Source organism: Chiloscyllium punctatum, chromosome 7, assembly GCF_047496795.1.
Source record: "Chiloscyllium punctatum isolate Juve2018m chromosome 7, sChiPun1.3, whole genome shotgun sequence".
NCBI classification, from domain to species: Eukaryota; Metazoa; Chordata; class Chondrichthyes; order Orectolobiformes; family Hemiscylliidae; genus Chiloscyllium; species Chiloscyllium punctatum.
The window spans coordinates 30,137,705-30,151,382 of record NC_092745.1 but is presented as its reverse complement, the minus strand read 5'-3'; the positions used below and the strand labels follow the sequence as shown (position 1 = coordinate 30,151,382).

The 13,678-nt window shown below is 43.2% G+C and overlaps 1 protein-coding gene across 1 annotated transcript in view; it reads left to right on the top strand.

The window, feature by feature from the left end:
* LOC140479560 (vesicle-trafficking protein SEC22b) overlaps window positions 1-4,943 on the top strand; it is a 36,180-nt gene extending 31,237 nt beyond the window's left edge. The window contains exons 5-6 of the mRNA XM_072573384.1: window positions 1-118; window positions 4,270-4,943. Of these exons, the coding sequence (XP_072429485.1) occupies window positions 1-118; window positions 4,270-4,424 (273 nt within the window). The 3' untranslated portion in view covers window positions 4,425-4,943. The remainder of the gene's footprint in view (window positions 119-4,269) is intronic.
* Window positions 4,944-13,678: the final 8,735 nt, after the last annotated feature.

Sequence of the window (13,678 nt, the reverse complement as noted above, 5' to 3'; positions counted from 1 at the left end):
TACATCGACAGTCGAGCACGCAGGAACCTGGGTTCTATAAACACTGAACTTCAGGATGTGCAGCGAATAATGGTGGCGAATATCGAGGAGGTCTTACAGCGAGGAGAGGCACTGTCAGGTAAACCCTTCACCTCTGCGCAGGCATCAACTTGTGCTGTGCTAACATGTTCATTCAACAGGAATAGGATTTCTGTTATGAGTTTATGGTGTAAATGTAATGACCCCTTTGGCCAGCACTTCACTGAGCCTGGTTGATGAAAAGATCTGGGTCGAACTCAGAAGTTGGTACACTTCAGCCTCCATTTGACTGTTGATCAATCTTGGCACATGGGTCTCAAGTCATCTGTTGACCCAGATTGGTTGAGAGCAGGCAGCACATCAGTCCATCAGCTTCATGGTCTCTCTTACTGATAGAAGCTTTGATCTTGACTGGATTCATATTCTCACAACTGATCACTGTGACATTTCTGCTCAAGTTTTCTGGATTTATTCATCAGCTAACAAGCCCTCCATTACTGCTCACCACTTTGTCTGATTGTGGAAACATTCTCCATAGAGTCATAGAGATGTACAGCACGGAAACAGACTCTTTGGTCCAACCCGTCCATGCCAACTAAATATCCCAACCTAATTTAGTTCCATTTGCCAGCATTTGGCCCATATTCTTTTAAACCCTTCCTGTTTACATTCCCATTCAGATGCATTTTAAATGTTGTAATTGTACCAGCCACCACCACTTCCCCTGGCAGCTGATTCCATACATGCATCACTTTCTGTGTGAAAAAGTTGCCCCCTTAGGTCTCTTTTAAATTTTCCCCCCTCACCCTAAACCTATGCCCTCTAGTTCTAGGCTTCCCCAATCCCAGGGAAAGTATCTTGTCTAGTTACTCTATCCATGCCCCTCATGATTTAATAAACCTCTATAAGGTCACTCCTCAGCCTGTGACACTCAAGGGAAAACACCCCCAGCCTATTCAGCCTCTCCCTATAGCGCAAATCCTCCAACCCTGGCAACATCCTTGTAAATCTGTTCTGAACCCTTTCAAATTTCACAACATCCTTCTGATAGGAGGGAGGCCAGATTTACACTCACTATTTGAAAAGTAACCTAACCAATGTCCTGTACAGTCTCAACATGACCTCCCAACTCCTACAGTCAAGGCTCTGACAATAAAGGAAAGTATATCAAATGCCGCCCTTCACTATCCTATCTCCCTATGACCCTGCTTTCGAGGAACTACTGTCTCTGGACTCTCGCTATGTCATTTCTGAAGGCTTCCCATTTTCCAGCCTTCCCTTTACCTGCAAATGTCTGCCCCAATCAACTTTTGGAAGTTCTTGCTTAATACCATCAAAATGGGCCTTCCTCCAATTTAGAACTTCAACTTTTAGATCTGGTCTATCCTTTTCCATCACACTCTTAAAACTAATAGAATCATGGTTTCTGGCCCCAAAGTGCTCCTCCACTGACACCTTAGTCACCTGTCCTGCCTTATTTCCCAAGAATTTCCCAAATTTTGCACATTCTCTAGTAGGTACATCCACATACTGAATCAGAAAACTTTCTTGTTCACACTTAACAAATTCCTCTCCATCTAAACCCTTAACACTATGGCAGTCCCAGTCTATGTTTGGAAAGTTAAAATCCTCTCCATAACCACCCTTTCATTCCTACAGATAACTGAGCTCTCCTTATAAATTTGTTTCCCAATTTCCCACTGATTATTGAAGGGATCTATAATACAATCTCAATAAGGTCATCATCCCTTTCTTTTTTCTCAGTTCTACCTAAATAACTTCTGAATCTATTCCTTGGAATATCCTCCTTAAGAACACCCATAATGCTATGCCTTATCAAAAATGCCACTCCCTTCTCCTATCTTGCCCCCCCCCCCCCCCGCCACCGTTCAATCCTTCTTATAGTATATGTATCCTGAATCATTAAGCTGCCAGTCTTGTCCATCCCTGAGCCATATTTCTGCAATTGCTATGATATCCCAGTCCCATGTTTCTGACCTAATTTCAACTGCCTTCCCTGTTAGACCTCTTTCATTGAAATAAATGCAGTTTAATTTATCAGTCTCACCTTGTTCTCTAGGCAAAAATGAGGACTGCAGATGCTGGAGATCAGAGTCTCGATTAGAGTGGTGCTAGAAAAGCACAGCAGGTCAAGTAGTATCCGATGAGCAGGAAAATCGATGTTTCAGGCAACAGATAAAGGGCTTTTGCCCAAAACGACGATTTTCCTGCTCCTTGGTTGCTGCCTGACCTGCTGTGCTTTTCCAGCACCACTCTAATCTTACACTGTTCTCTGATTTGTTCCTGTCTGCCCTGTTTTGAGTTGCACTGTTTCTCATTTGGCCCAGTCTCCGACTGATCTCTTTCCTTACTATCCCCCTGGGTCCCAACCTCCCACCTTTGAGTTTAAATCTTCCCGAGCAGATCTAGCAAATCACCCTGCTAGTATATTAGCCCGCTTGCATTTCACGTGCAATCTGTCCTCCTTGTACAGGTCACTTCTATCCCAGAGAAGATTCCAATGATCCAAAAATGTGAACCCTTTTCCCCTGCACCAGCTCCTTAGCCATGCATTCATCTGCTCTATCCTCTGATTCCTACCCTCACTAGCTCATAGCACTGGGAGTAATCCAGATATTTCTACCCTTGAGGACCTTTTTTTCAATTCCTGCCTAACTTTCTATATTCTCCCTTCAGAACCTCACCTTTTACCCTTCCTATGTTGTTAGTTCCATTGTTAGTACAATGACCAATGTGTACTGGCTCCCCCTCCCTCTTGAGAATATTCTGCACCCTCTCTGAGATCTCCTTGATCCTGGCACCAAGAAGGTACCACACCATTCTGATTTCTTGCTGTCGGTTGCAGAAACGTCTGTCTGTGCCTCTGACTAGACAGTGACCTCTCTCAATCGATCGCTTGGAATCTGACGTACCCCTCATTGCATCAGATCCATTCTCTGTACCAGAAACTTGGCTGTTTGTATTAAGTTTCTCTAAGAGTCCATTATCCCCTACATTTTCCAAAACAGCATACTTGTTTGAGATGGGGATTGCCACGGAAGACTCCTGCACCACCTGCCTCCCTCTCCTACCTTTCCTGGAGTTAACCCATCTACCTGACTGTATCTGCGGCTTTTCTCTCATCCCATAACTGCCGTCCATCACACCCCCAGCTCCTGTAAATTCCTCACTGCCTCTAACTGAAACTGAAACTTTGCAACCAAAGTCACTTCCTGCAGACATCAGTAATATGGAAATTCTCCCTAAACTCCCAAATCCGACAGGAAGAGCACATCACTCCACTAAAGGCCATCTTTGTTCCTTCACAATCTACAGACCCAGAAAATAATCTTCTTATTCTAAAACCTGCTCCAGCTAACTTAGTACTTACGGTTTGTATTTTTAAAATTTAATAGAGACAAATCGGATCAAAAAGAACCCACTGTACTCATGATTGTAGATTTACAGCAAGGTTACACTCAAAGATTATGCACGTTTGTGTTCTTGTGCTGTGAGCTGTCCCACACAGGTTCCTCCAAAGTCTGCTATGAATTTCGCTATTTTTAACTTTTCCGAGAATGACTCCAATTGTCTAGATTTATTTGAGCTCAAACAGCAAAGACAATTACTGCAGATTCACTGCTGTGTCAGACAGCAGTATAGATTTCTTTCCCTCACCATGTTGTCACTGCCTTTGTCTTGTTGCTGTTGTTTTTTTTTCAAAGTTCCAAAACAATGCAACAGTTGATAAAACAGAATTGCTATTCCTGGAATTCAAGGAGATCACATCCAACACTTAATATGCCTCAAATAAAGAGCAGCTCTTATAGCCATAATTTTTTCCTGTCTTCCATCTTGTATTACCCAGAATGCTATCTCTACACCTGCAGTGGAGGGATAAAGGAAGATAAATATATTGTGTATTATTTATTATCAGTTCCACAAGGGACTGGCACTGCATGTATTGAAACCATAAAATTGTCAAAAGTAGCTGAGCAGCGATTAATCATTGGATTGAGATGTTTGATTTTCTGGAATTTAGCTTCATTTTCCTTTGGGTCACGCGGTAGATTTTTAGAACATTCCCTCAGGACATCGAATGAGAGTTCCTGTAATGTGCAGTTTCCAACTTCTTTCTCCTCAGTTTGGGATTTACCAGCATTCACATTTCAGTTTGAGCTGCTGAAGCCTGGTAATGTTATATCAGCAAGCAGTGTTCAAAGTAATTACTTGCTGTTGTTCTCTTTGTAGCTTTGGACACCAAGGCCAGTAGCCTCTCCAACCTGTCGAAGAAGTACCGACAAGATGCCAAGTATTTGAATATGCGTTCAACCTACGCCAAGCTCGCAGCAGTTGCAGTCTTCTCAATCATGTTAATCGTGTATGTACGCTTCTGGTGGCTCTGAGATTGACTGTCATGCTGACCAGCGTTGATTTGCTCTTGCTATGTGTCAGTCCCCCTGCAATGGAGTGCTCGATCTATGAGCACTCATTACCTTTCCAAAACCATTAGTTTTTTGTTCAGTCAGTCACGTTGAAAGCTCCCTTTTTTTTTTGTTGTAATTTGTATGGGTGTGATGGGTTGCCAAAATTGGCTCTGTCAGATTATATTTCATTCTGACTTGTTGAAATGAAGAATTCTTTCTTTCATCCCAATGCATTCTGATATTACAAACTATAGGTAAAACAAATAGAATCATTATAAAGAGCTAAAGTGGTGAAAAATACTCAATTATTAAATGCTCGGTAGAAAGAATGAATGGAATGTCTGTGATCTCTCTTCCTGTCTCTGTCCATGACCACAAATCCTGGGAAAGCTGCTGAGGAGGACCAGATTACTGCCTGAAAAATATGATTTGTGCTGTGACTGTGTAGATATCAACAGTCCTCTTATATTCATTGAATAAAATCACTTATGTTAAGAACGTCTTTGTTGATTTTAGGAACAGACCATGCTTCCCAGTACCTCTCCACATGCATTTGCTGCAGCGCTATCCAATGGAGTTCATAGGGCTCAGCTCATACTGAGCTTAGGCTAGTGGATGCCATGGAGGAATTATCATCAGATTTAGTGGAAACTGACATGGTCAACTGTTTTCTTTAAGCACCTGTGGATGGAGGTTCTGGTTGATGCAATCGAACACAAGTAGAGAGATACTCTGTCAGTGAACATTAGACAGATGTAGAACAGAAAAGAAGAATGAAGAGGTTGAAATAGACTTCATCAATTTTGTTGAAAAAGAAAAAAGTTAAGATGCTGACTTTTATTTTAAAAAAGATGGTTACAGAGATGTTTCCACTTCAGGATAGACCAAAACTACAAGCATAAAATAATCACCAATAAATGCAATAAGGAATTCAACAACACTTAGGCCACTTTTGGAAAATTGTGTGCAATTCTGGTCTCTTTCCACAGGAATGATGTTGTGAAACTTGAAAGGGTTTAGAAAAGATTTATAAGGATGTCGCCAGGGTTGGAGGGTTTGAGCTACAGGGGCTGTTTTCCCTGAGGGTGAGGGGTGACCTTACAGAGGTTTATAAAATTATGAGGAGCATGTATAGGTTAAATAGACAAGATCTTTTCCTTGGGGTGAGGGGATCTAGAATTAGAGGTCATTGGTTGAGGGTGAGAGGGGAAAGATTTAAAAGGGACCTAAGAGCAACTTTTTCCACACAAAGGATGGTGCATTTATGGAATTAGCTGACACAGGAAGTTGTGGAGACTGGTGCAATGACAACTTTTAAAAGGTGGGTGTATGAATACGGAGGGTTTGGAGGGACATAGGCCAAGTACTGGTAAATGGGACTAGATTAATTTAGAATAGCGGGTTGTCATGGATGAGTTTTCTCGTGCTGTGCATCTCTATGACTGTACAATAACACTTCAATGTAATTCATCATTGTAGGGAAGACTCAAACATAATTTAATGTCAAGCCATGAAAGGAGACACAAGGACAGATGACTAAAAGCTCGGTGAAAGAGGCAGGTTTGATGGAGCGTCTTAACGGATTAGAGTGCCATAAGGGTGATTGGAAAATAGCAAATGTAACTCCTGTTTTCAAGAGGAGGAGATGAATATAAGGGTAATATCTGTCACAGATGAAATCTATCAATAAGGTTATAGGAAGGGATGGAGGGCAGAGTCGATGTGACTGAAAGGGATTTTTATTTTAAGGTTCTTTGAGGGAATAGCCAATATTCTATTTTGTTGTTCAGTGCATGAACTTCTGAGGTCTGTGCACAGCAGTAACTACAGAAACTGAATCAATGCGTCAGCATGCCAGTTGGCATGTGTGAAGCCTTGAAGCAACTATGCACCACACAGCTTAGAGGAATCATTGGAAGCAACAAATAATGAGTAAAGGGGAACCTGTAGATGTGCTGTACTTGGATTTCTAAAAAGACTTTATTCAGGTGTTGCATCGAAGATTAGCACTCAAAATGAGAGGTTATGGTTTGGGTTAAAGTGGCATCATGGATAAAGGATTATTTGGCTAACAAGCACAGAAACAGTAAATGAGTCATTTTGAGGCTGCAGACAGTGGTGTGTCATAGGGACCAATGCTGGAGCCTTAACTGTTTGCAATTTATCAATGGATTGAATATATATTTGCTGTTGACACAAAGACAGGTGAGAAAATAAAGTGAGGAGGAGGAAGATGCACTCTGCAAAGGGATAGAAGTGAGTTGGCAAAGAAAATGGCAGATGAAATATAATGTGGGAAATTGTGAACTAGGGTTCTTTGGCAAAATGACTACAAAACATTTTTTTTTATTAAATGGAGAGGAATTTGCAGAGCTCTGTGGTACTATGGATCTGGGTGACCTGGGACATGAAAATGTTAGTATATAGATACAGCAAGTGATTAGGATGGTATGTGTAATGTTGGCCTTTATTGCAAGAGTCAGACAAGAGGGCAGAATTGTAAACGTGGAGAGTATCCTGATCATGACCAAGACATGCAGCACCCGTGGCTCAGTGGTTTGCACTGTTGCCTGACAGCGCCAGGGACCTGGGTTCAATTCCAACCTTAGGCAACTCTGTGGAGTTTGCACGTTCTCCCCGTGTCTGCATGAGTTTCCTCCCACAATCCAAAGATGTGCAGGTCAGGCGAATTGGCCATGCTCAATTGCCTATATTATTCAGGGATGTGTAGGTTAGATGCCTTAGTCAGGGGTAAATGTACAGTAAAAGTGTAGGAGAATGGGTATTGATGGATTACTCTTTGGAGGGCCAGTGTGCATTTGTTAGGCGAAATGGCCTGTTTCCACACTAGGGATTCTGTCCTATGATTTTATCGACGGCATACATTGGGTACATTACTGCTTAAAATGAGACATCTGGGAATGGGGATAATGTGCTGGCATGATTGTCAGAAAGGAAACAGAATGGGAATCAACAGGTCTTTTTAAGAATGACTCATGGTCTACCACAGGGTTTGGTGCTTGGGTCCAAACTTTCTCAATGACCACCAACCTCCGCATATGTCACATCATCCACCACCTCCAAACAGACCCCACAGCCAGAGATATATTTCTCTCCTCACCCCTATCAGTGTTCCCGTCAGGTCCATGCCCCCCACCCCCCACACCAGCCCACACCCAGTCCTGGCACCTTTCACTGCCACCGCAGCAAGAGCAAAACCTGTGCCCACACCACTCCCCTCACCTCTGTCCAAAGGGATCCTTCCACATCCATCAGAAATTTGCTTGTACCTCTACCAATGCCATCTACTGCTTCTGTTATACCCGATGTGGTCTCCTCTCCCTCGGGGAGACAGGATGCCTACTTGCAGATTGTTTCAGAGAACATCTCTGAGACACCCACACCCATCAACCCCACTGCCCCATGGATGAACACTTCAACACCCCCTCCCACTTCATCAAGGACATGCAGGTCCTGAGCCACTTCCACTGCCAAAACATTACCACCCAGAGCCTGGAGGAAGAACGTCTCATATTCTGCCTTGGGACCCTCTACAGGATAAGTGTGGATTCCAACATCTTCCTCATTTCGTCTTCCCCCTCTTCTTTCCCCCCCCCCCCCCCAAGCCTCCAATTCGACACAGCCTTCCTGACCTGACCATTACTCCCTCCAACCTATCACCTTCTCCCACCTATCACTTTCTCAGTTACCTTCCCCCAACCCCACCGCCCTCCCATTTATCTCTCAGTACCCGGCCCACAAGCCTCCTTCCTGATCAAGGGCTTATGCCCGAAACGTCAATTCTCCTGCTCCTCGGATGTTGCCTGACCTGCTGAGCTGTCCCACGAGGACAGATTAGTTCAACTCGACTTGCATTGACTAGAAAGAAAGAAAAAAGGGTAAAAAATGCAATCACAGATCAAGATGATGGAGGAGATCACGATCTCCCAAGTAGTACCTCGATTCGAGAATGCTGCTCACTTACGGCAAGAATCTGCAAAGGGAGTTTTTGAACTTGGGGAAGGCTATTCCACTGCAGCTACCATATAGTTCTCACTAACCAGAAAACTCTTGGATGTGAACAGAGATGGAGAAACTAGGAAATGCAATGGAGCCCTTAGGAAGCAAGCATTGCCTAATGAGGCTATCCCAAAAGGTTAGAGGTCAGAGCCGATTTGGCTATAACTGGGAAGCATAAGGGTGTAATTACATAGAATGAGTGCAAAAACTAGATTATTGGAGGGTTGCAAATGTTATTCCCTTGTTTGAGAAAGAGAATCCTGGGAACTACAGACCAGTCAGTCTTGCATTGGTGGTGGGCAAATTATTGGAGCAGATTCTGAGAGATAGAATGTACGATTGCTTGGAAAACCATAGCTTGATTAGAGAAAGTCAGCATGGCTTTGTAAGGATCAGGTATTGCTTCACAAACCTTATTGAATTCTTTGAGGTTGTGACAAAACACATTGATGAAGCTGGAGCAGTGGATGTGGTGTACATGGATTTTAGCAAAGTGTTTGATAAGGTTCCCCATGGTAGGCTCATTCAGAAAATTAAGGAGGTATGGGACACAGGGAAATTTGCCTGTCTGGATACAGAATTGGGTGGCCCATAGAAGATAGAGGGTAGTAATAGATGGAAAGTATTCAGCGTGGAGCTCAGTGACAAGTCGTGTTTTGCAGGGATCTGTTCTGGGACTTCTGCTCTTTGTGATTTTTATAAATGATTCAGATAAGGAAGTGGAAGGGTGGGTTAGTACATTTGCCAATGTCACAAAGGTTGGTGGAGTTCTGGATTGAAACAAGACATTGACAGGATGCAGAACTGAGCTGATAATTGGCAAATGGAATTCAGCCTGGGAAGTATGAAGTGATTCATTTTGAAAGGTTGAATTTGAATGCAGAATGCAGGGTTAAAGGCAGGATTCTTGGCAGTGGGGAAGACTTGGGATCTATGTCCATAGATCCCAGAAAGTTGCCACCCAGGTTGATAGGGTTATTAAGAAGGATTATGGTGCGTTGGCTTTCATTAGCAGGGGGATTGAGTTTAAGAGCAACGAAGTTATACTGCAGATCTATAGAGCCTTGGTTAGACCACACTTGGAATATTGTGTTCATTTCTGCTCACCTCATTATAGGAAGGATGTGGAAGCTTAAGAGAGGGTGCAGAGGAGATTTACTAGGATGCTGCCTGAACTGGAGGGCATGTCTTATGAAGGTTGAGGAGCTAAGATTTTTCTCATTGGAGCGAAGAAGGATGAGAGGCGTTTTGATAGAGGTGTACAAGATGATAAAGTGGCATACATAAGAGTGGATAGCCAGGACAGAAATGTCTATCACGAGGGGGCATAATTTTAAGGTGATTGGAGGAAGGTTTTGTGGAGATGAGTTCTTTACACAGAGAGTGGTGATCATGGAATGCACTGCCAACAGTGGTAGTAGAGTCAGAGACATTAAGGACATTTAAGCGACTCTTGGATAGGCAGATGGATGATGGTAAATTGAAGGGTATGCAGGTAAATTTGATCTTCGAGTAGGATGAAAGGTCAACACAACATTGAGGGCCAAAGGGCCAGTACAGTGCTGTATATTCATAGTTCTCTGTTCTATGAATCAATATGCAAGGAAATTATAGAGAGGAGTGAACATCATAGAGTAGCGATAATTGGGTCTTTAATTACTAGCATTATCATAGAGTCATAGAGATGTACAGCACAGAAAGAGACCTTTTGGTCCAACTCGTCCATGCCAACCAGATATCCCAACCTAAGCTAGTCTTAACCCTCCCTATTCATATACCCATCCAGATGCCTTTCAAATGTTGCAATTGTATCAGCTTCCATCACTTCCACTGACAGCTCAATCCATACACACACCACCCTCTGTGTGAAACAATTACCCCTTAGATCCCTTTTGTATCTTTCCCCTCTCACCCTCAACCTATGCCCTGTAGTTCTGGACTCCCCCGCCCCAGGGAAGCGACTTTGCCTATTTATCCTATCGGTGCCCCTTATAATTTTGTAAACCTCTGAGGTCACCCCTCAGCCTTCGACACTCCAGGGAAAACAGCTCAAGCTTATTCAACTTCTCCCTTTAGCTGAAATCCTCCAACCCTGGCAACATTCTTGTAAATCCTTTCTGAACTGTTTCAAGTTTCACAACATCCTTCCAATAGGAAGGAGACCAGAATTGCGCATAATATTCCAACAGTGTCCTAACCAATGTCCTTTACAGCCACAACAGACCTCCCAAATCCTATACTCAATGTTCTGACCAATAAAAGGAAAGAATACCAAACACCACCTTCACTATCCTATCTACCTTCAACTCTAGAATTTGCAGTAGAAGTTGGTAGAAGTTGCGGTGGGGGATTTCTTTGGGAACAGTGACCACAAGTCTGTAAGTTTTAGAATATACTTAGAACAAAGATGAGAGTCCAAAGGGAAGAGTACTAAACTGGGCCAAGGCCAATTATATCAAAATTAGGCAGGAGCTCGGAAATGTGGATTGGACACAACTATTTGAAGGGAAGACCACATTTGAGATGTGGGAGGCTTTCAAAGATAGATTAACGGCAGTGCAGGATAGGCATGTCCCATTGAAGGCAAAGGATGGGAAGGGCAAGATTTGTGAACCGTGGATGACAGGAGAAATTGTACCACTAGCCAAGAGGAAAAGGGAAGCATACATAAGGTCTAGGCAGCTAAGAACAGACTGGGCCCTGGAGGGATATCAGAAGAGTAAGACAAGTCTTAACCGAGGAATCAAGCGGGCTAAAAGGGGCCATGAAATAGCTTTAGTGAGCAAAATTAAGGAGAATCCCAAAATATTTTATTCTTATATAAGAAGCAAAGGGGTAACTAGAGAAAGGATTGGTCCACTAAAGGATAACGAAGGAAGGCTGTGTGTCGAACCTGAGAGAATGGGTGAGATTCTGAATGATTACTTTGCATCAGTGTTCACTGAGGAGAGGAACATGATGAATCTTGAGATTAGAGATAGAATTTTGATTAGTCTGGATCGCATTGACATCAGTAAGGAAGATGTGTTGAGTAGGCTAGAGGTTATTAAGGTGGACAAATCCCCAGGACCGGATGGGATCTATCCCAGGTTGCTGAGGGAGGCGAGAGAGAAAATAGCTGGGGCCCTGACAGATATCTTTGTAGCATCCTTAAACACAGGTAAGGTGCCAGAGGTCTGGAGGGTTGCTCATGTTGTCCCCCTGTACAAGAAAGGTAGTAGGGATATTCCGGGTAACTACAGACCAGTGAGCCTGACGTTGGTGGTGGGGAAATTGCTGGTGTGGGTACTGTTTATATTTTAGAAAGAAATGGGCTTATCACTGATAGGCAACATGGTTTTGTGCGGGGGGGGGGGGGGGTTATGCCTTACCAACTTAATAGAGTTCTTCGAGGAAATGACCAAGTTGATAGATGAAGGAAGGGCTGTTGATGTCATATACATGGACTTTAGTAAGGCGTTTGATAAGGTTCCCCTTTGTAGACTAATGGAGAAAGTGAAGTCACATAGTGTGCAGGGTGTTCTAGCTAGGTACATAAAGAACTGGTTGAACAATTTGAAACAGAGAGTAGTAGTTGAAGGGAATTTCTTGAAATGGAGAAAGGTGACCAGTGGTGCTCCACAGGAGTCAGTGTTGGGACCACTGTTGTTTGTGATATACATAAATGATCTGGAAGAGGGCACTGTTGGTATGATCAGCAAATTTGCAGATGACATGAAAATTGGTGGAGTAGCAGAAAGCAAAAGGGACTGTCAGGGATATAGATAGACTGGAGAGTTGGGCGGAAAAGTGGCAGATGGTTTTCAAACCAGAAAAATGTGAGGTGATGCATTTAGGCAAGACTAATTCTAGAGCGAATTATACAATGAACGGAAGGGCCCTGGGAAAAGTTGATGAGCAGAGAGATCTGGGAGTGCAGGTCCATTGTACCCTGAAGGTTGCTGCACAGGTGGATAGGTCAAGAAGGCATATAGTATGCTTGCCTTCGTTGGACGGGGTATTGAGTATAAGAGCTGGCAAGTCATGTTAAAATTGTACAAGACATTGGTTCGGCTGCATTTAGAATACTGTGTACAGTTCTGGTTGCCACATTACCAAAAGGATATGGACGCTTTGGAGAGGGTGCAGAGAAGGTTTACGAGGATGTTGCCTAGTATGGAAGGTGCTAGCTATGAAGAAAGGTTGAGTAGGTTAGGTTTATTTTTCATTAGAAAAAAAGAAAATTGAGGGGGGACCTGATTGAGGTTTACAAAATCGGTGGATAGAGACAAGCTTTTTCCCAGGGTGAAGGATTCAATATTGGGAGGTCACGTTTTCAAGGTGAGAGGTGGAAAGTTTAAGGGGGATACACGCGGTAAGTACTTCACACAGAGGGTGGTGGACGTTTGGAACGAGTTACCAGCAGAGGTAGTAGAGGCAGGCACAGTAGATTCATTTAAGATGCGTCTGGACAAATGCATGAGTAGGTGGGGAACAGAGGGATACAGATGCTTAGGAATTGACCGACAAGTTTAGACAGTGGATTTGGATCAGCTCAGGCTTGGAGGGCCGAAGGGCCTGTTCCTGGGCTGTAACATTTCTTTGTTCTTTGTTCTTTCTTTATACTTTCAAGGAGCCAAGAACTGTACTCCAAGGTCTCTTTGTTCAACAACATTCCCGAGGACCTTACCATTAAGTATCTAAGTCCTGCTAAGATTTGCTTTCCCAAAATGCAGCACCTCACATTTATCTAAATTAAACTGCATCTGCCACTCGTCAGCCCATTGGCCCATCTGATCAACATCCCATTGTAATCTGAGGAAACCTTCTTCGCTGTCCACTACACCTCCAATGTTGGGGTCATCTGCAAGCTTACTAACTATACCTCCTATATTCATCTCCAAATAATTTATAAAAATGATAAAAAGTAATGGACCCAGCACCAATCCTTGTAGCACTCCACTGGTCACAGGTCTCAAGTCTGAAAAACAACCCTCCACCACCACCTTCTGTTTTCTACCTTTGAGCCAGTTCTGTATCCAAATGGCTAGTTCTCCCTGTATTCTGTGAGATCTTACCTTACTAATCAGTCTCCCATAGAGAACTTTGTTGAATGCCTTACTGAAATCCATTAGATCACGTCCACCACAGTGTCCTCATTAGTCCTCTTTGTTACTTCTTCAAAAACTCACTTAAGTTCGAGAGACATGATTTCCCTTGCACAAAGCCATGTT